The sequence below is a fragment of the Haliotis rufescens genome, unplaced genomic scaffold (genome assembly GCF_023055435.1).
Source record: "Haliotis rufescens isolate VD_foot unplaced genomic scaffold, xgHalRufe1.0.p SCAF_59, whole genome shotgun sequence".
In the NCBI taxonomy this organism is placed as follows: domain Eukaryota; kingdom Metazoa; phylum Mollusca; class Gastropoda; order Lepetellida; family Haliotidae; genus Haliotis; species Haliotis rufescens.
The window spans coordinates 366,098-387,054 of NW_025964323.1; the positions used below are offsets into that span (position 1 = coordinate 366,098).

The window sequence follows — 20,957 nt, forward strand, 5'->3', positions numbered from 1 at the left end:
TAAATAAGTTCGGGAACTAATTATCAGTTTATTAGGGTCAGTCTACACCTTTACTTGTTTGTTTGACTGCCATCACTACACTGTTCTGAAAATTTGGAAAACAGTTTTGAAAATTGGATTATATGATAATAATTCTATGATTGCATGTATGCCTTGGGCATTTTGACACAACATTTTCCATTAACTGTATTATAAACAGGAACGCCGTGATATAACTGGAATGCTGTTAAAAGCGACGTTAAACCCAACTCACTCACTCACTCACTATAAACAGGATATTTGTTTGAAAAAAGCTGAAATACCTTATTGTTATTGAGATTTGTGTGTTTATTGTCAAGTGGACTTTATAACCCAACACAGACCTTTAAAAACCACATAGAACCGCCTGAGATGTACGCTAAAATTCTCCATTTCATGCTGCATTCCACGAGAAGAAATATGGCATCGGAAAATATCATCAGCCCTAGGAACAAGGGAGAGAACTCTGTATGTCATAGTGGATTTTGTTATTATCATAAGCGACTCCTTTTTCCTGTACACACATTTTGTGACGTAGTCCACACACAGTTGTTTGGGCACGTTCAAAAGAGTGGTTGCCAACGCGCGTTTCCACTAAAACTATTCTCAAAATGTCACAACAAGGAGCTGCTTTGCAAAGTTATAACAACGAATTGGTCAAATGTAAGTTCCCAGGCATATTTGCGATACCCCATGGTCAATTAGGTGAATTGTGAATTCCGTCGACAATCGAGTGAAATTTTGATTTGTTTACAAATCAGGTGTTTCCAATGTTTGATCAGACACATATGTTATGATCAGCTGATCATTAATTTGACACAATTGTCGTTAGTTTTTGTTTTGACCGTCCGTTACACAATGAGCTAAACGAAATGGAAGTCATAATGTGAATTGCTGGCTGTACATCAGGTTTTCTTTTTGTCAGATATTCTGTTATTTATAAATATAATATTCTTTGGCAAAACGTCAAATTTATTGTAGATTTGCAGTCTATGTTAAATACTTTTAACACTACAAGCCAAACCTAGTCTATTGGCATGTTTCAGTCGATTTTAGTGGTAATTTATGGGCTATTATTATTAGAGTTGTGATTATTGCTGGGTGCAATTATTAAATCTGTTCACCCCCCAGTATAATAAAAGCTCAATATATCTCAAGAACAATTATTTGGTGTTTGCTTCATCTCATGTGCCTCTCCGATCAATCCTTAGGGTTAGTTGGGTAAGGGTAAGGGGATAGGTACCCCCAACTCAATCCTTAGTCCTTTGATCCTTGAATGAAAATATTCCAATTTTCAGTACACATGCATTATACCGGACACCTATCCGCCATGTTTGTTTGATGCTACTGATAAAGCCGCACGTGACAGAATCAATATTTTAAAAATAGGCTTTACTGACGAAAGAATTTAATTCGAGCTGTTGAGTGGGGGGGCAAGCCCCTCAAAGCCCCTGTTATTTTAGCAAGGCGACATAAATGGTGTCTGAAAAACCGTTACTAAGGTAACATCCCTTACCAAAATGGTTGCAGGTGTCGGGTATACTGCATTCTTGCCTAATTTTCTTTATCAGCTCTGATTGCAGTATACCAGATACCTTCCACAACTTTCGAAAGGAATGTTTACAAGACATTGAAATTGAACACGATTCAGGTTTGGGACTTTGGCTACAAACATGGTACTGTAGGTATATGTGCTCTTTAACCACACAAGCTGATACATATTAAAGTTTAACATAGTTAAGATACCACTGAATTTAACAAATATTTATATTATAGAAAAAATCCAGTTTTGAACATTTTGTTCTACTTTGCCTGGTTAGGCCATTTAGTTTCCAAGATAAATCCTTGCAGGTGGTCAGGCTCAGTGACTTGGTTGATGCTGTGTCATCATACACCAGTGTTTGGGATATAAACCACTTGATCCAAACTCAGTTATTTACAGACCTTTGCATATAGCTGGAATATTTGTTATGTCCTTCACTCCAACACTGATGATACAAACAAGGGGGAAGGAGGGTGTTAGCCTAGTGGTTGAAGTGCTCACTTGTCACGCCAAAGACCCAGGTTTGAGTTCCCCAGATGTGTACACTGTTTGAAGCCCATTTCTGGTGTCACCTGCAGTGATATTGCTGGAATATTGCAAAAAGCAGCGTGAAACCATACTCACTCAGTCTGTATCACTTTCTACTTTACTTTTTTGTACTACTTTGAGGAAAACTGACTCATTTTTAATATGACTGCCCTAATGACTTGCCAATATGATATGAGTTATGAAATATATCTGTCCTTATCTGTTCAGGTATGAAATCTGACTGCCCTGAGATGCTGATATTTGAATGCAATTGCCTGGTCAATACGCATATTTACAGAATGCCGTCATATTGCTGGAATATTGCTGTTTTTTGCGTTAAACAACAATGAAAGAAAATGATATGTGAATACAAGCATGAAATCTGACAGTGCTGAAATGAATATGATGAATGTCACTGTTAAAGTGAATTTGACTGGTGAATATCAGTATGACGCAGGGTTAGAATTTAATTTTTATAGGCACAAGCAAATTTTTGCTTGTGGTTTTAAAAGTTACAAGCAAAATCAAAAATCAACAAGCAATTATTTTTTCTCAACTCAAAACTTCAAAATATATATCACAAGATTGCATGATCATGATTTATGCTGCATATAAATAATGGCTGATTATGCATGTTATGACATTCAGATAACAAAGTAATTAAATTACACTCATAAAACATTTATCAAAGAAAATATCTGCATGTTTGTAAAACATCTTTGCTACCACATATTATACATCATTTCAAGTTCCAATCCTATTGTTTATAACATATGTTATGTTTATCACATTATTTAGATAATGCATTTACAACTTAATTATGTTCGTTGTAAATAATGAAAATGTAAACACATTCATAACGTCCAGATTAAGGACCAAGGAAGCGCAAAATTGACGATATTTGCAAACAGAATCTATAAGATTTCATAAAAAACGCAATTCGAAAAATATTTTTAAAAGAATTGTAAATAGATCTGGTATCTGCCATCACCCATTTCCCGATAACAGCGGCTGTCCGTTCAGTAACATGAAGAGATACCTCCGTTTTCAAATAACACGTTCGTCGAAGACTGCCATGTGACACGTCGCTAGAAAGCTTCGATAAAATTGGTTTCTAATGACTCTGTCTTTGCCAAAATCTGCTACAAGGTTCGTGACTGGTCAAATCTGAGCACGTGACCTAAGTCGGCCAATCAAATTACATCTATGGTATGATAAATTTCAGAATTTGACGAAAGAATTTTGTTAAATCGTGTTATTCTGAACGTTTTAAGCAGGAAATTGCGATCTATATTAGAAATATGGAACTTCATAGATGTAATCGTGCCAGGTTACGAGCTGTGACAAAGATTTTTCATGCTTATATTTTTGCATTAAACATCGTCTCCGAACCGAGGAAATTGAGACGACGAAAGCCGAGATGTCATTTGACTTACATTACACGCGATCGCACGAAAAGATGGAAATAATAACTTATATGTAAGTTTGACAACTTTAAGATATATTTTTAAAATTGTATCTATTACTTTGTATAATATATAGCTTGAAATGTCTTTACATTGCTCTTTGACATGTTCGATGTGGACCCGTTGTCGAAAAGTGTTTTCGAGATTTTATTTTCAATAACATTGCGGGAAATAGCCTAGTGAATATTTTTTAATTTATCGATAAGAAATGATAAATTGAAATGGAATACGTATTTAAGACATTGTGAAATGTGATAGATTAAATAAATTAATCATAGGACAGGTAGGTTGATAAAATTATATACTATTTTGACGTGCCTACGGGTGTCGTCTGGGATTCGAGGATGGCATGTCATCTTAAAATAAGAAACGACCTTGGGTCAATTGAATAAATTACCGATGACATAGTTTTTACGGCATTTGATTGGTCTCCCGAAAATAGACATACGTCATTTGCATAATATTAATCTCCGTGCTATATGTTCATTGGTCAAAAAGAGCTCGGAATAGTCCGCGTTCACGAAAGTTGAAAAGAAGTAAAAGTTTTTCCCGGAAACGCGAATGGGGAGGTAACTCTAAATTGGAGGTAAACAAATCAAGGATAATCTTCGCGAAATCAAATGTTATCACGGTGAATTTAGAAATTTAGGTATTTCTCAACCAATTGTTAAACGGAAAAAAGCAAGACGCAAAAAATATCGTCTTTATTTTGATTTATAGACGCAAAATCATAAATTAAGACGCATTTTGCGTCTTAGCGTCCCTAAATTTCGAACCCTGCAATGAGTAACAAGGAACTGTGTTGCAGGTATTGAGGACCTGTGCGGCAAAAGGGATGAGCTCCACAAACACATCCTCCAGGAGGAGGAAGAGAAGCAGAAACTACAGAATGACATGCGCATCCTGAGTGAGAGGCTGGCAAAGGTTAATGAAAGTCTGGCCAAGAAGATGGCATCCAGGAACGAATTTGACAAAACAATAGCTGAAACGGAGACTGCATACATGAAGGTAGGTGAACACACTTACCTTACCAGGCTGCAAATATATCTTGATTACTGATTCAGCTTACACATATTTTAGTCAGGTTAAGCATGTGTTAAGTGGACTTTTAGTTCCCTTGAACCAGCATTAATATCAGGGTTGAAATTGTTTGTATAACTATGCCAGTGGCCAAGTTTAATGAGTTCCCAGTCCTTAAAAAATGTTAAGGGCACACTTGATAATCTTTCATTTTTTAAGAAAAATACCATGTGCATGTTGTGGTGGTGTTTATTATATGAAGTCAGTGATAAATGTTGGTGAAAAACTGATATCAATAAATCATTGAGTAGGTGCATTAACTAGAGCAACACCAGCAATGACAAGGTAGTCAGATGCCTGATATATAGTAATGATTATGTGTGTCATATCATCACACCATCAGCTGCCAGTGTCATTGCTGGCAACAGCAGTATTTGACAAATACCCTGGTCCAGTGATTTCTACAAATACCAGTGAACATTAATCAGGACCATCAATTTCTTTTTAAGGTGGTTCACAGACTTTTCCACAAATTCCAATTCGGTCGGATTTTTTATTGAATAAAAGATTCTGACAACAAAGTCAAGGTACCCAGATGTCGCTGGAGTTATTACCCTTACTGTCAACACTGAATTGTCACATAAATCATTAGAAGCGTTCCTTCTGCAAAGTAGAGTTTTGATGTCCAGTTGTCTCATAACAGTGTTGCAAATTATAGAAATTAGTTTTTGTTCTGATACCCACCAAAATTCAGGTCGATGGTGATAAATATATGTTATAAAATTATATATGTTTTTCCATTTTCCCAATATTTTGGGTCAGAGGATCATGATAATTATTCTTGTTATGACCCAGTCTATTTTCTGAGAATATGTTTTGCTTTTCTGATCACAAATCGAGACATCAGCATGATCAGCCCAGTGGTTATTAACAAGGGAGATAGTTCTGTAGATATTTGAGATGACTGTTTTCTTGTTTTTCCCAGATATTGGAGAGTTCGCAGACACTATTGAATGTTCTGAAGAGAGAGTCTCACAGTTTGAGAGAGAAGTCCATGAGCCAAGGCGGCTCCACACAGCGAACACTGACACAAACCTAACCACATCATCCTTATCTCCACTTGTACAGATCCATGTGTATATAGACCCAGTGTTCCCTACCCCCAACTGTTTCTGTGATTGCTGGTGTGCCTGTGACAGTCATGAGCTTATGTATTTGATAGATATTATCTTTAACATGAAAACAGATACTTACCATGTAGATCATGGTGAAAACATTTCATTTTTTAAAAAAATAAAAAATAATGTAGATGTATTGCCTGAAAAATTTTGCCTCCAGTTAGGATCTATATTTATTTCTAGGAGAGATTCAAAATAATGTAAAATATTTGCCTGGAATGTTTGCCACCAGTTAGTCTCTATATTTATTTCTAGGAGAGATTCAAAATAATGTAAAACATTTGCCTGGAACGTTTGTCTCCAGTTAGTCTCTATATTTATTTCTGGGAGAGATTCAAAATGATGTAAAATATTTGCCTCGAACGTTTGCCACCAGTAAGTCTATATTTGGATATTTGGGAAGTCTGTAAGTTATTTTCTTAAATATCCTGGCGCTAATGGAGAGAACTAAATGCAACTAGTCCAAAATTCATTTCGAACTAGTTTTTCATGTGACATTACATGTACATTTTTTTTGGGAAGACTACCAGTCTACCGGTACTTTTCATAGTGATCCAGTCAAAGACTGTTAACATGTTTCAATGCATCTTTTTCTGCCTTAATCATTAAATTGAATTACATCTTTTGTCACAGGTCTAGTAACAATTTATAAATGTATCTAATAGGTGGCACAAGTATGACAGAGCATGTTGTATCTGCAGTGTATGAAATGAACTTGTCAAAAATCATGAAGAGTTGAATTAATGGCATAAGGGGCGGTTGGGTAGCCTAGTGGTGAAAGTGTTCGCCACCCTGGTTTGATTCCCGACATGGGTACAATGTGTGAAGCCCATTTCTGGTGTCTCCCACCGTGATATTGCTGGAATATTGCTAAAAGTGGTGTAAAACCATACTCACTCACTCACTCACTCTAAATGGCATACATTTTACATTACCATGTTAGAAATATTTGTCAGTGTCAGCCTTATTCTTGTGTTAATGGAAATGCCCCAAAGTGGCCTTTGATATTTTTTTGCTCACTCTACCCTGAATGTATGGTCCTGATGGTCCTTGTATAGTACACACTGTGCAACTCATGCTGTGTATTCAGGCCAGGCATCTGCTCATGGTGTCCTTGTATATAAATTTTGTAATGAAACCTTCATGTCTTCCTTGTTGATTTTTCGCCTTTGCAAACCAAAGTGAGCTTGCATTGTGGCCTGTTCTTGCTTCCAAGATGTCAATTATTTTCTCCTTTTTCGGAGAATCAGTTTGGATGTTTGTCACCATAACGATGTTGAAATGTCAAACTAATAATAATTTTTTAATTTGAAGTTCCGACGTTCATACAGTTTGGCCCTCACTCTATGTAGGTTCATACTCCAATGAACTCACACAAAGTGAGGGTTAATTCTTAAATATACTATGTTTGCATGTCATCACACCTAGATGGACAGAAATTAATATGATGTGTTTTGCATGTCAGCATACCTGATGGAGTGGATCTGTTGCTCATGATATCGGTCACTGGTTTGTCTGGCCCAAAATATGATATTTACATGGTGCTATAATATAACTGGAATATTGCTGATAAACATTCATTTCTTAATAAAATTAAGAATTGAAAAAATCTTGACAGTTTCTTGCTGATAGAATTTTTTCCCCAAACAGGAAGTGTTATCATCAGTCAGAAGTGCTTCCATTTTGTGCATCAGATCCTGCTGCAACACCCTTTTATTTTCTGAAATTTCTCATATTTACCTTTATGTTATACCATTATACAGGCTTTGGAATGTTGGGGGCATTTATATTCCGCTTTTGTAAATCAAATAAATAAGGCCTGGTCAAGGGCAACGAAGATCATGATCAAAGACCCATGCCATTCTGTACAAACAATCACCTACACCTACATGTAAGTCGCAGAGCCCGACCACTTGTGCCCTTTTCAAAGTACTCACTCTGCATTCTGATCTGTGACTCCAGCACTGGCTTTATCAGATAACTGGGATCTGCCTCTAGCCAAAGAATAACACTGTGATGGATGATTTTATCACATCACACATTTTATTAGTGGAACATTTCCACATCACATATTTTCACTTAAAGCATATTTCATTAGTGCAAGGCGACTACGGGGATCAGGCTCACTGATTTGGTTGATGCATGTCACCATATCCCAATTGAGTGGATCGATGCTCATGATGTCAATCACTGGATTGTCTGGTCCAGACTCGATTATTTCAAACCGCCGTCTTATAGCTGGAATATTGCTGAGTGCAGCGTTAAATAACAAACAAACAAAACATTATTGCACCATAAACCGTGGTGGTTGACTTCAGTACAGTTACAATGATGACCAATGTGTAGGTAACATGCTTGACTAAAGTGCATCATTAGGTTTTTATTCAACAATGTGCAGTTGGAGAATATGAATGTGTGGAAGTTGTTGTCTTAGGAACACATTCACACTACTGGTGGAATTAGAATGAGATGTCCTGAAGGTTATTTAAGATAAAAGAAATGTTTGAACACTTTTGGACCATATCCTATGTATGTCATTTTCTTGGCAGTATCAATGCAGCAAACATTTCCAAGACATTTTGGTGATGTTCACTATTTCCTTCATGTCATCCTATGGCCATACCTTTCACCTCAAACTTTCCAATACTTTTCAAACTTAACCATCACATTGACCAGCTTCAAATTCACACCATGTGATCAAATGAAAATTGCTCATTCATCAAGAACATTTTGCTGCATCAAATAAGACTAGAAATTGCTTCGGTGTCCCTGAGTCTTTAGAGGGGAGGGGGTAGCATGACTTCCAGTTACATTGGACATCACTACCAGCGCGTTATTGGTGGTACAGCATGCCGAAGTTCTTTGTGGTGCAAGAGTTGACACTATCAAATCGAAGACGGACTGCACGAAGTATTCTTGGTGTTTTGCAGTGGTTCAACTCATCTCAGTACCCAAACGTAAAGAAAACGCAGATGTCAGTAAATGTTCCAGATAGACTGTCACTTAACATTCTGTCCAGGGGCAGTCTTGCTCCCGTGTGTGGAGTTATGCTGTTGAGTCATCTGAGATACTCCACTGCTTCGTGCTTGCGAGCGTGGGTGGGGGAGGGCGTGGCAGGGTGTCTGTGTCCACGGCCAGCTTAATGGTGGTAGATCTGTTCACACTGGCCTGGAACAGTGCTGAAACAAAGAGAATTGCTGAAGTTCAATCTGAGCAGAAGCAGAAATGGGATGGTCTTTTCAGTTGACCAGAATCCTGGTATTTGAAAAAAATAAAGTAAATGACAAAACACTGTTTTATATCAGTAACGACCCATGAAGATCCGGGGTAGAATAAGTCTTCCGCAACACATGCTTGCCGTAAAAGCATACTATGCTTGTCGTAAAAGGCGACTAACGGGATCGGCTGGTCAGGCTCGCTGACTTGGTTGATGCATGTCATCGATCCCAATCACTGGATCGATGTTCATGATGTAAATCACTGGATTGTCTGGTCCAGACTCGATTATTTACAGACCGCCGTCATATATAGCTGGAATATTGCTGGGTGCGGCGTTAAGCAACAAACAAACAAACAAATTATATCAGTAACAAGGTAAGAAAAAAACATCTCATGTAGAGTTGCTGTTTCAAAAATAATGTAAAAGTTATGACGAACGCCTATTCCTCCCGCTACCACTTTTTCTTTCTTTTACTAATTACCATTTTTAGAAAATTAAAAAAAAAATGTTTGAAATTGAAATTCTGTAAAAAAGGTCCGGCCCATGTGGATTTTTCATTTGTCAAGGAAGGGGCATTTATGTTACTAAGCAATAACAGCACTAGAACCCTTTTGCAACTTTTGCACACACAAAATGTAAAGCCCACTAGTTCAGCCCGGGTTCGATTCCCCACACGGGTACATTGTGTGAAGCCCATGTCTGGTGTACCCTGCCGTGATATTGCTGGAAAATTGCCAAAAGCAGCGTAAAATCATATCACTCACTTACTCACTTGGTTCGAAACCAAAACCAAATACATGTATTGCCAAGGCCGATAGCATTCATTGGTCCATCCTGTGTTTTGGCCATGTGTTGAGTTACGAGAAAATATTGGGCACAGGCGATTGTATAATCAAGATGTTCCACCACGAGTGCTATGGACTATGGTTTATCCTTCGCCAACCTACACCAGAGATTTATCAAGGATTCCAAACTCGGTTCCATTGGCAAGTGAACTATTGTGTTCAAAATTTGACTTGATTGAAGTTCTTATTTTCTTAGGTTTAAATGCATATTGCATTCAATGAAATGGTGTAAATTACAGCCATTTCCCCTTTATTGTTTCCGATTCCTGTTACCACTGAAATACAAGTCACCTGTACAAATCCATAACATTAATTGGAGCTTTATTGACATGAATTAGGAAACATTAAATTCCAATTTGCGATTTTCAACGGACATTTGCTGCAGACTTCGGGCCGAATATCGGCCTCTGGGCAGGTCTAGATGAATACCTGCACCCCTTCCTGCAGAGAGACATCTGAATGGGGAGTTGGGGAAGAATACAGGTCCCATGCACCCTACGGTTGTCTTAAGAGCCGAATCCTGTTGACCTCCGTCGTGATATGGCAAGGATGTTGCTGAAAGCAGCGTAAAACCAACCCATTCACTCGAATATTTACAGGCCTTTAATACTGGGTGCGGCATAAAACAACATGTATTCACTCGTACAGGAGGAGGCGATATATGGCTGAAATATTGCCGACGCGACGGTACATATTAACTAATTCCCTCTGTCATGGGAATGGTGATCTATCACCACAGTATGTTACACCAGCACACACACCTTTACAGTTGTTCATCTTGTTCTCGTACTCCATGTTGAGGGATTTGAGCAGGAACATCTGAGTTCTCTCCCTTAGAAGACTCTCGCACAGGCGGTCATACGCGCTGCCTCCGTGGTCAAGTAGTTTGTCCAGCATGAGGCTCGCCTTCTGCCGCCGGGTCACCTTGTGGTTTATTTCCTCACAATCTTCCCCCGACAGGACACACTGTGAACGCAGGAAGTCGTAATGTCGATCTGGGTTCAGGAATTTTACCAACTGCGCTCGCTTCTCTCTCAGGATCTGCGGAAAAGAACCGACGGCAGCGATCATTAGGATATGGAATTAGAGAGTGGTCATTTATCATAAGCAAGAGGAGGGGTACATTTTATGCAACATGTATGAAGTAGAGCAGCAAGAGAGGAACGGTCAGTTGAGTTGCCAAAAAAAAGCATCGATCAAAGGATGAACCTGTAATCTCTGCTGACCAATGCAATGACACCTATGTGAAACACATGTTTGATTCTTTGTTTCTTAGTTGTTTAACGCCCCACTCAGCAATATTCCAGCTATGTGACGGCGGTGTGTGATTAATCGGGTCTGGACCAGACAATCCAGAAAATCGATCCACGAAATTGGGATACAGTGACATGCATCAACCAAGCCAGTGGGCCTGACCACCCGATCCCGTTAGTCGGCTCTTACGACAAGTGTAGGTTGCTGAAGGTGATGCAGGTCTCAGGCGTTTGGTGGAACGGGTATGGTGCTGACAAAAAACCTAGAAACATAATCGGGGCGAAACGGGATTCGAAGCCACGATCACAGGTTTCTGGTGTGTCCAAGGGACGCAACTCTGCACAGTGAATTGCGGCGCCTTGGGCGACTGGGCCACCAATGCCCCTACTTCATTGTAAAAGCCGACTTAACGTTATGTGGCTGCTGAATTTGACTTGACTTTATCTTTGGATTCCGACAGCATGGATCGTTGTGGTTGGTTGGTTTGTTGTTTTACGCCGCACTCAGCAATATTCCAGCTATTTGACGGCGGTCTGTAAATAATCGAGTCTGGACCAGACAATCCAGTGATTGGGATCGATGACATGCTTCAACCAAGTCAGCGAGCCTAACCACCCGATCCCGTTAGTCGCCTCTTACGACAAGCATATAGTCGACTTTTACGGCAAGCATGGGTTGCTGAAGACTTATTCTACCCCGGATCTTCACGGGTGGGATCGTTGTCCAAACTCGATTGTTTATCGGCCACAGTGTCCTTGTATGCTGAAGACAGCATTCACTTACACGGGACAGAGAAACAGGAAAATAGAAGTAACTCGTGTCCCTTGTTTTCCCACGAGAATTAGCTGAACGATAATGTCGATTTCATCACAATACACCATGTCAATCATTAAATACAATACAATAAATCATTTTGCATCCTGATCCTATTGACAGACAAGACGGAGGAGGAAAGTCTTGTGTCATAAAATATGTCAGGTCATCACAATAAACATCCCGTTCAGGTTCAGATCAATCTCAGATTTTAAAAAAATAAAATAAAGTGTTATAACCGTGCTTCGCAGTCAACCGGAACTGTCGTGAAGGCGTCACAATGACAGACAGACAGACAATAATTTATTTGCGTCTCACCCATAAGGTACATTGTACAGTATACATATAAATCAAAACATGTTTAAAACTTACGGCCAGTCGTAAAACGACTTATGAGAGACGATATGATCATAAAACCAACTTATATACTAAAATGAGTATACATACAATATATACATCATGAATATAAAATAGATCGGCGCTTCAATAAAATATCATAGCAGGTTTTGGCCACGTAAAAGGTGAGATCGGAACTGGATAAAAGTAGTGTAAATTGCTCACAGTAGGAATAGCCTTTGAAATACGGATCGGTAAAAGTACATCGTTTAAGAAGATCTGTTCTCACATCATTATATAATGGGCATAAAAGTAAGACGTGTATCTCGTCCTCCACACAGTCTCTACAGTTAAAACAAAATCGCTCTTCTGCTGGAATATTAGAATAGCGGCCAGTTTCTAACTTTAATGGGGCTACCCCGCATCTAAATTTAGCGAGCGCACTTCTGTGGCAACGACTCAGTGGTTTCTTCACGTATTCTTCATAACAATGTGTTATAACGTGGCTGTCAAAGATACACAAGGAAAAGGGTTGTTTTTATATATATCCCGAACTTAGAAGTGACATGTTTCACGATGACATTGAAGCCTAGAAGGGAAATTGTCGCCCTTACTACTAAATATCAAAGCCCCCGACACTGCAACCACGCGACAATTTGCCAATTTTTCGCATTGTCGTCTTTTGAACGACAACTCTACATTTTCTTAGGACAAATTATGTCGCCTTGTCGTCCCATTTAAAAGGTGTAAAAGTTGTTGAAAGTGGCGATCTAATGAGGCATGCTGATATTGAATTAAGGGGAAACAACACTCAGTCGTCTAGCTGGCGCCATTTAAATAAGCGCTATCACCAGATGCGACCCAACAAACTGGGCTTCGACCACCTCGTTGACAGCGAGGGGGAATCCCCTTGAATTCACGCATTTGATTGGATAATGCTTACTATAACCTTGCAAAGTTCGTATTATTTTTGCAACAATACAGGCAAATTGCATATGCATAACAGCATTACTACTCCCAACTAAACCCTACAGCTGTGTATTTGTCGTCATTCCCTTGATTTTTCAGTTAATGGCTTTATTACATGTATAATTAGTGATAGAACCACTTAGATTACCCGACAGACTATGCAAACTCAATAACGTTCACCCCTGCCTCTGAGGGTGTCAAGGATAAGTAGCAATCATTGGTTCGCATTTGGCTTTTCTTGTGGGTTAAAAAAATCATATGTGCCCTAGGGTAATATTACGTCACGAGACAACAGTGTATTGTTTCCGTCATCCGGACGGTATTGTTGACGTCAATCGAATCTTATTTTGAATCCTATATTTAGAAACGACGTCATAGCTGAAGATTGTTGACGTCATTCGACAAATTGTGGCTCTGCTGCTGATGCGATTTTCTGTCCTTATAGGTGAACACTAAAATTCGTCTCTGTATGTAGTCATCTTCTTCGGTAATAAATAGATAGAGGATATTTCATGTGAAAATCATGTTGCTCTTCTCCAGTGACGGAGAGAAAGGAGATATTTTCACGAAAAATATCGTGAAAATATCACCTTTTCCCTCAGTCACGACACATCGACAAAATGTGGAACTAACGTTAAAAGGAAGTCAACAGATGGTGTACGGACCAGAAACTTACGATAAAGGGAGACAATGTGAGGGAAGGTCACTTCTGTATGACAATAGTTCCGTCAAAGTGTTATGTTCACTGCAATGAAAATATCATTTTCTCAATTTCGGAAAATTCAGTTTTCCGGTAGATTGGTAGAAATGTGCGTAGAGCTGATTGCTATATCCGGCTCAGCTTATGAGAAAAATACACACGGTAATCAAAACAAAAACAGATGTCAGTTTAGCTGCAGTTCGTTATTGTATACCTTTCTTATGATATACAGCTTCTCATTCTTCGATCCTTGGATAGGTCTCGCTTCGCGCAGAATAGCGCCGAACACAAGTAAAACCAGTCGAAATATTAATCCATAATAAACAAATTTTGAATCCGCGAAGAAAAGGCCGATCCATGTTTCAATACTTTCAAAGTTGGAGTGTTGTTTCCCTTTTACTGTACACATACGCCGAAATTGTTCTACTCCTTTTAAAAATCCAGTAGTCTTTTATCTTTCGCTCCAATGGTGGTACAGGTTGCTTTTCTTAAAATGAAAATAAATCTTTGGTCGTTTCTTAGAAAATATTTCCCATGTTGAAACAAACTCTTCGTACTTCTATTTCATAAATTCCAATCTCCAATAGCTTTCCAAATCGATGAGGGACAATGGGTGACGCGACCGGCTAAGGCGGCGTCACTCGCTGTGCAGAGTTGCGTCCCCTTGGCCTGCCAGCAACCTGTGATCGTGGGTTTAAAATCCCAGAACCATGCACATGCATCACCCATAAGTGCTATTTTTATTAACATTTTTATAGATGGCATAGCTTGAAATGATTTATTTCTAGAAAGAAAAAAAAAGTTGGAAAAAAGAAAGAAACCAAACATAAAAGTGAACGATTTGTAATGGCAAAAAATATTCTATTAAAACAGTTTCCAATTAAACATGGCATTTTGTGCTAGAGTGTATCGTGTATTACATTTGGTTGATGTTGGCTGATGGTCGGCAATCCGCGTGAAAGTTAGCAATGAAACAATGCTGCACTAAGGTTGAGAGAGACACCAGTGTGTTTATTTAGGCCAAGAGGATGTTCTAACCGGAACTTCGGCTACATTATCTAATACACCAACTGACTTCGTCCCACCAGACCAGGGCAAGACTTACTGAGGCTGTTAAATTAAACAAACATGATGTGTGTATAGTAGACTGTACTGTAGACTGGTTACAGTGTTCTAATGATGTACAAGACTGTTAGACTATCATTCTGCGTGCAGAGTATTGTACACTGCTTTGTAGACTTGTTACAGTGTTCTATAGATGTACACGACTGTTAAACTATCATACTGCGTGCAGAGTATTGTAGAGTGTATTGTAGGCTGGTTACAGTGTTCTAAAGATGTACACGACTGTTAGACTATCATTCTGCGTGCAGAGTATTGTACACTGCTTTGTAGACTTGTTACAGTGTTCTATAGATGTACACGACTGTTAAACTATCATACTGCGTGCAGAGTATTGTAGACTGTATTGTAGGCTGGTTACACTGTTCTAAAGATGTACACGACTGTTAGACTATCATTCTGCGTGCAGAGTATTGTACACTGCTTTGTAGACTTGTTACAGTGTTCTATAGATGTACACGACTGTTAAACTATCATACTGCGTGCAGAGTATTGTAGACTGTATTGTAGGCTGGTTACAGTGTTCTATAGATGTACACGACTGTTAAACTATCATACTGCGTGCAGAGTATTGTAGACTGTATTGTAGGCTGGTTACAGTGTTCTAAAGATGTACACGACTGTTAGACTATCATTCTGCGTGCAGAGTATTGTCCACTGCTTTGTAGACTTGTTACAGTGTTCTATAGATGTACACGACTGTTAAACTATCATACTGCGTGCAGAGTATTGTAGACTGTTTTGTAGGCTGGTTACAGTGTTCTATAGATGTACACGACTGTTAAATTATCCTACTGCGTGCAGAGTATTGTAGACTGTATTGTAGGCTGGTTACAGTGTTCTAAAGATGTACACGACTGTTAGACTATCATTCTGCGTGCAGAGTATTGTACACTGCTTTGTAGACTTGTTACAGTGTTCTATAGATGCACACGACTGTTAAACTATCATTCTCCGTGCAGAGTATTGTAGACTGTATTGTAGGCTGGTTACAGTGTTCTATAGATGTACACGACTGTTAAACTATCATACTGCGTTCAGAGTATTGTAGACTGTATTGTAGGCTGGTTACAGTGTTCTATAGATGTACACGACTGTTAGACTATCATACTGCGTGCAGAGTATTGTAGACTGTATTGTAGGCTGGTTACAGTGTTCTATAGATGTACACGACTGTTAAACTATCATACTGCGTGCAGAGTATTGTAGACTGTATTGTAGGCTGGTTACGGTGTTCTATAGATGTACACGACTGTTAAACTATCATACTGCGTGCGGAGTATTGTAGACTGTATTGTAGGCTGGTTACAGTGTTCTATAGATGTACACGACTGTTAAACTATCATACTGCGTGCAGAGTATTGTAGACTGTATTGTAGGCTGGTTACACTGTTCTAAAGATGTACACGACTGTTAGACTATCATTCTGCGTGCAGCGTATTGTACACTGCTTTGTAGACTTGTTACAGTGATCTTGGATGTACACGACTGTTAAACTATCATACTGCGTGCAGAGTATTGTAGAGTGTATTGTAGGCTGGTTACAGTGTTCTATAGATGTACACGACTGTTAAACTATCATACTGCGTGCAGAGTATTGTAGACTGTATTGTAGGCTGGTTACAGTGCTCTATAGATGTACACGACTGTTAGACTATCATACTGCGTTCAGAGTATTGTAGACTGTATTGTAGGCTGGTTACAGTGTTCTATAGATGTACACGACTGTTAAACTATCATACTGCGTGCAGAGTATTGTAGACTGTATTGTAGGCTGGTTACGGTGTTCTATAGATGTACACGACTGTTAAACTATCATACTGCGTGCAGAGTATTGTACACTGTATTGTAGGCTGGTTACAGTGTTCTATAGATGTACACGACTGTTAAACTATCATACTGCGTGCAGAGTATTGTAGACTGTATTGTAGGCTGGTTACAGTGTTCTAAAGATGTACACGACTGTTAGACTATCATTCTGCGTGCAGAGTATTGTACACTGCTTTGTAGACTTGTTACAGTGATCTTGGATGTACACGACTGTTAAACTATCATACTGCGTGCAGAGTATTGTAGAGTGTATTGTAGGCTGGTTACAGTGTTCTATAGATGTACACGACTGTTAAACTATCATACTGCGTGCAGAGTATTGTAGACTGTATTGTAGGCTGGTTACAGTGTTCTATAGATGTACACGACTGTTAGACTATCATACTGCGTTCAGAGTATTGTAGACTGTATTGTAGGCTGGTTACACTGTTCTAAAGATGTACACGACTGTTAGACTATCATTCTGCGTGCAGAGTATTGTACACTGCTTTGTAGACTTGTAACAGTGTTCTATAGATGTACACGACTGTTAAACTATCATACTGCGTGCAGAGTATTGTACACTGCTTTGTAGGCTGGTTACAGTGTTCTATAGATGTACACGACTGTTAAACTATCATACTGCGTGCAGAGTATTGTAGACTGTATTGTAGGCTGGTTACAGTGTTCTATAGATGTACACGACTGTTAGACTATCATACTGCGTTCAGAGTATTGTAGACTGTATTGTAGGCTGGTTACAGTGTTCTATAGATGTACACGACTGTTAAACTATCATACTGCGTGCAGAGTATTGTAGACTGTATTGTAGGCTGGTTACAGTGTTCTATAGATGTACACGACTGTTAAACTATCATACTGCGTGCAGATTATTGTAGACTGTATTGTAGGCTGGTTACAGTGTTCTATAGATGTACACGACTGTTAAACTATTATACTGCGTGCAGAGTATTGTAGAGTGTATTGTAGGCTGGTTACAGTGTTCTATAGATGTACACGACTGTTAAACTATCATACTGCGTGCAGAGTATTGTAGACTGTATTGTAGGCTGGTTACAGTGTTCTATAGATGTACGAGACTGTTAGACTATCATACTGCGTTCAGAGTATTGTAGACTGTATTGTAGGCTGGTTACAGTGTTCTATAGATGTACACGACTGTTAAACTATCATACTGCGTGCAGAGTATTGTAGACTGTATTGTAGGCTGGTTACGGTGTTCTATAGATGTACACGACTGTTAAACTATCATACTGCGTGCAGAGTATTGTAGACTGTATTGTAGGCTGGTTACAGTGTTCTATAGATGTACACGACTGTTAGACTATCATACTGCGTGCAGAGTATTGTAGACTGTATTGTAGGCTGGTTACAGTGTTCTATAGATGTACACGACTGTTAAACTATCATACTGCGTGCAGATTATTGTAGACTGTATTGTAGGCTGGTTACAGTGTTCTATAAATGTACACGACTGTTAAACTATCATACTGCGTGCAGAGTATTGTAGACTGTATTGTAGGCTGGTTACAGTGTTCTATAGATGTACACGACTGTTAGACTATCATACTGCGTGCAGAGTATTGTAGACTGTATTGTAGGCTGGTTACAGTGTTCTATAGATGTACACGACTGTTAAACTATCATACTGCGTGCAAAGTATTGTAGACTGTATTGTAGGCTGGTTACAGTGTTCTATAGATGTACACGACTGTTAAATTATCATACTGCGTGCAGAGTATTGTAGACTGTATTGTAGGCTGGTTACAGTGTTCTATAGATGTACACGGCTGTTAGACTATCATACTGCGTGCAGAGTATTGTAGACTGTATTGTAGACTGGTTACAGTGTTCTATAGATGTACACGACTGTTAAACTATCATACTGCGTGCAGAGTATTGTAGACTGTATTGTGGGCTGGTTACAGTGTTCTAAAGATGTACACGACTGTTAGACTATCATTCTGCGTGCAGAGTATTGTACACTGCTTTGTAGACTTGTTACAGTGTTCTATAGATGAACACGACTGTTAAACTATCATACTGCGTGCAGAGTATTGTAGACTGTATTGTAGGCTGGTTACAGTGCTCTAAAGATGTACACGACTGTTAGACTATCATTCTGCGTGCAGAGTATTGTACACTGCTTTGTAGACTTGTTACAGTGTTCTATAGATGTACACGACTGTTAAACTATCATACTGCGTGCAGAGTATTGTAGACTGTATTGTAGGCTGGTTACAGTGTTCTATAGATGTACACGACTGTTAAACTATCATACTGCGTGCAGAGTATTGTAGACTGTATTGTAGGCTAGTTACACTGTTCTAAAGATGTACACGACTGTTAGACTATCATTCTGCGTGCAGAGTATTGTACACTGCTTTGTAGACTTGTTACAGTGTTCTATAGATGTACACGACTGTTAAACTATCATACTGCGTTCAGAATATTGTAGACTGTATTGTAGGCTGGTTACAGTGTTCTATAGATGTACACGACTGTTAAACTATCATACTGCGTGCAGAGTATTGTAGACTGTATTGTAGGCTGGTTACAGTGTTCTATAGATGTACACGACTGTTAAACTATCATACTGCGTGCAGAGTATTGTAGACTGTATTGTAGGCTGGTTACAGTGTTCTATAGATGTACACGGCTGTTAAACTATCATACTGCGTGCAGATTATTGTAGACTGTATTGTAGGCCTGTTACAGTGTTCTATAAATGTACACGACTGTTAAACTATTATACTGCGTGCAGAGTATTGTAGACTGTATTGTAGACTGGTTACAGTGTTCTATAGATGTACACGACTGTTAGACTATCATACTGCGTGCAGAGTATTGTAGACTGTACTGTAGACTTGTTACAGTGTTCTATAGATGTACACGACTGTTAAACTATCATACTGCGTGCAGAGTATTGTAGACTGTACTGTAGACTGGTTACAGTGTTCTATAGATGTACACGACTGTTAGACTATCAATCTGCGTGCAGAGTATAGTAGACTGCTTTGTAGCCTGGTTACAGTGTTCTATAGATGTACAAGACTGTTAGACTATCATTCTGCGTGTAGAGCATTGTAGACTGCTTTGTAAACTGGTTACAGTGTTATATAGATATACTAGACTGTAAGACTATCATTCTGCGTGCAGAGAATTGTAGACATCTTTGTAGACTGGTTACAGTGTTCTATAGATGTACTAGACTGTTAGACTATCATTCTGCATGTAGAGTATTGTAGACTGCTTTGTAGCTGGTTACAATGTTCTATAGATGTACTAGACTGTTAGACTATCATTCTGCGTGCAGAGTATTGTAGACTGCTTTGTAGACAGTGTTCTTTAGATGTACTAGACTGTTAAGACTATCAAACTAGGTGCCTTTTAGGGTAAGGATCTATCTGCCTAGGAAGAAAAGTCAATATTTACATAGTCCTTTATCTGCCTCCAACCTGCTGTTGAACCACTCCTTCACGAGAACTACAACTATTTTTATCACAACTCTATTATCGATATAGACCGACAGGAGACACTCTCCATTAAGAATCCCTGGGTATACAGTAGACGTGTAGGTCGGTGTTCTGTATGTTACTCTACTGTGGCATACTGAAATACGGGAGTCACGTGATCAAGTTCGGACCCCTGCCTCTTACCTCGACTTTGATCCCGTTCAGAATGCTGGCCTCGTCCATAGTGTCACAGTCACTTCTTGAATACACGATTTCATCCTTTGGGTATACCATCCTACTGCTCATGGATACGTGTGCGGTTGTCACCACGTTCCCAAGGCCGACTGTACCCGAAGCCTGATTCGCTTTAAGTTTCGTCTATGGGGAATCGCGTTGATTCGCCTATGGGGAATCGAGTAGTTGATATGAATTGCCCAACTGCAAAATAGGTAATTAAACCCAATGAGGAAAACAAAACTCCGGTGACAGCTTGACGTAACGACCCGGCTATTTAGGTGTGTGTGTGTGTGTTTGTCAACTTCCTGGTAAGAGGTCAGGTCAATAACGACCGCCGCTCATATGAATACTCAGATTCACGATGAAGTTAAAGGTCAATACGATGACGTCATCTTTGTTACTGAAATGTGATATCAATTCTTG

At 39.1% G+C, this 20,957-nt stretch overlaps 2 protein-coding genes across 2 annotated transcripts; one reads left to right on the top strand and one right to left on the bottom strand.

Annotated features, from left to right (window-relative positions):
- The first annotated feature begins 526 nt into the window (after nucleotides 1-526).
- On the top strand, nucleotides 527-6,891 carry LOC124142812 (Sjoegren syndrome nuclear autoantigen 1 homolog). The gene is made up of 3 exons (XM_046511478.2): nucleotides 527-681; nucleotides 4,364-4,563; nucleotides 5,561-6,891. The coding sequence occupies exons 1-3, from the start codon at nucleotides 630-632 to the stop codon at nucleotides 5,672-5,674; spliced, it is 366 nt and encodes a 121-aa protein (XP_046367434.1). The 5' UTR covers nucleotides 527-629; the 3' UTR covers nucleotides 5,675-6,891.
- Nucleotides 6,892-8,113: 1,222 nt separating this feature from the next.
- On the bottom strand, nucleotides 8,114-20,872 carry LOC124142811 (B-cell lymphoma/leukemia 10-like). Its single transcript, XM_046511476.2, has 3 exons — nucleotides 20,502-20,872; nucleotides 10,580-10,859; nucleotides 8,114-8,932 (listed from the first exon to the last, which is right to left on the bottom strand). The coding sequence occupies exons 1-3, from the start codon at nucleotides 20,601-20,603 to the stop codon at nucleotides 8,799-8,801; spliced, it is 516 nt and encodes a 171-aa protein (XP_046367432.1). The 5' UTR covers nucleotides 20,604-20,872; the 3' UTR covers nucleotides 8,114-8,798.
- Nucleotides 20,873-20,957: the final 85 nt, after the last annotated feature.

Coding starts and splice junctions, on each gene's coding strand:
- LOC124142812 (XM_046511478.2), top strand. CDS start 630: ATGTCACAACAAGGAGCTGCTTTGCAAAGTTATAACAACGAATTGGTC. Junction 682..4,363: donor TAACAACGAATTGGTCAAAT/GTAAGTTCCCAG, acceptor ACTGTGTTGCAG/GTATTGAGGACCTGTGCGGC. Junction 4,564..5,560: donor CGGAGACTGCATACATGAAG/GTAGGTGAACAC, acceptor TGTTTTTCCCAG/ATATTGGAGAGTTCGCAGAC.
- LOC124142811 (XM_046511476.2), bottom strand. CDS start 20,603: ATGAGCAGTAGGATGGTATACCCAAAGGATGAAATCGTGTATTCAAGA. Junction 10,860..20,501: donor TGAACGGGATCAAAGTCGAG/GTAAGAGGCAGG, acceptor TCTTTTCCGCAG/ATCCTGAGAGAGAAGCGAGC. Junction 8,933..10,579: donor CAAGATGAACAACTGTAAAG/GTGTGTGTGCTG, acceptor TCTTTGTTTCAG/CACTGTTCCAGGCCAGTGTG.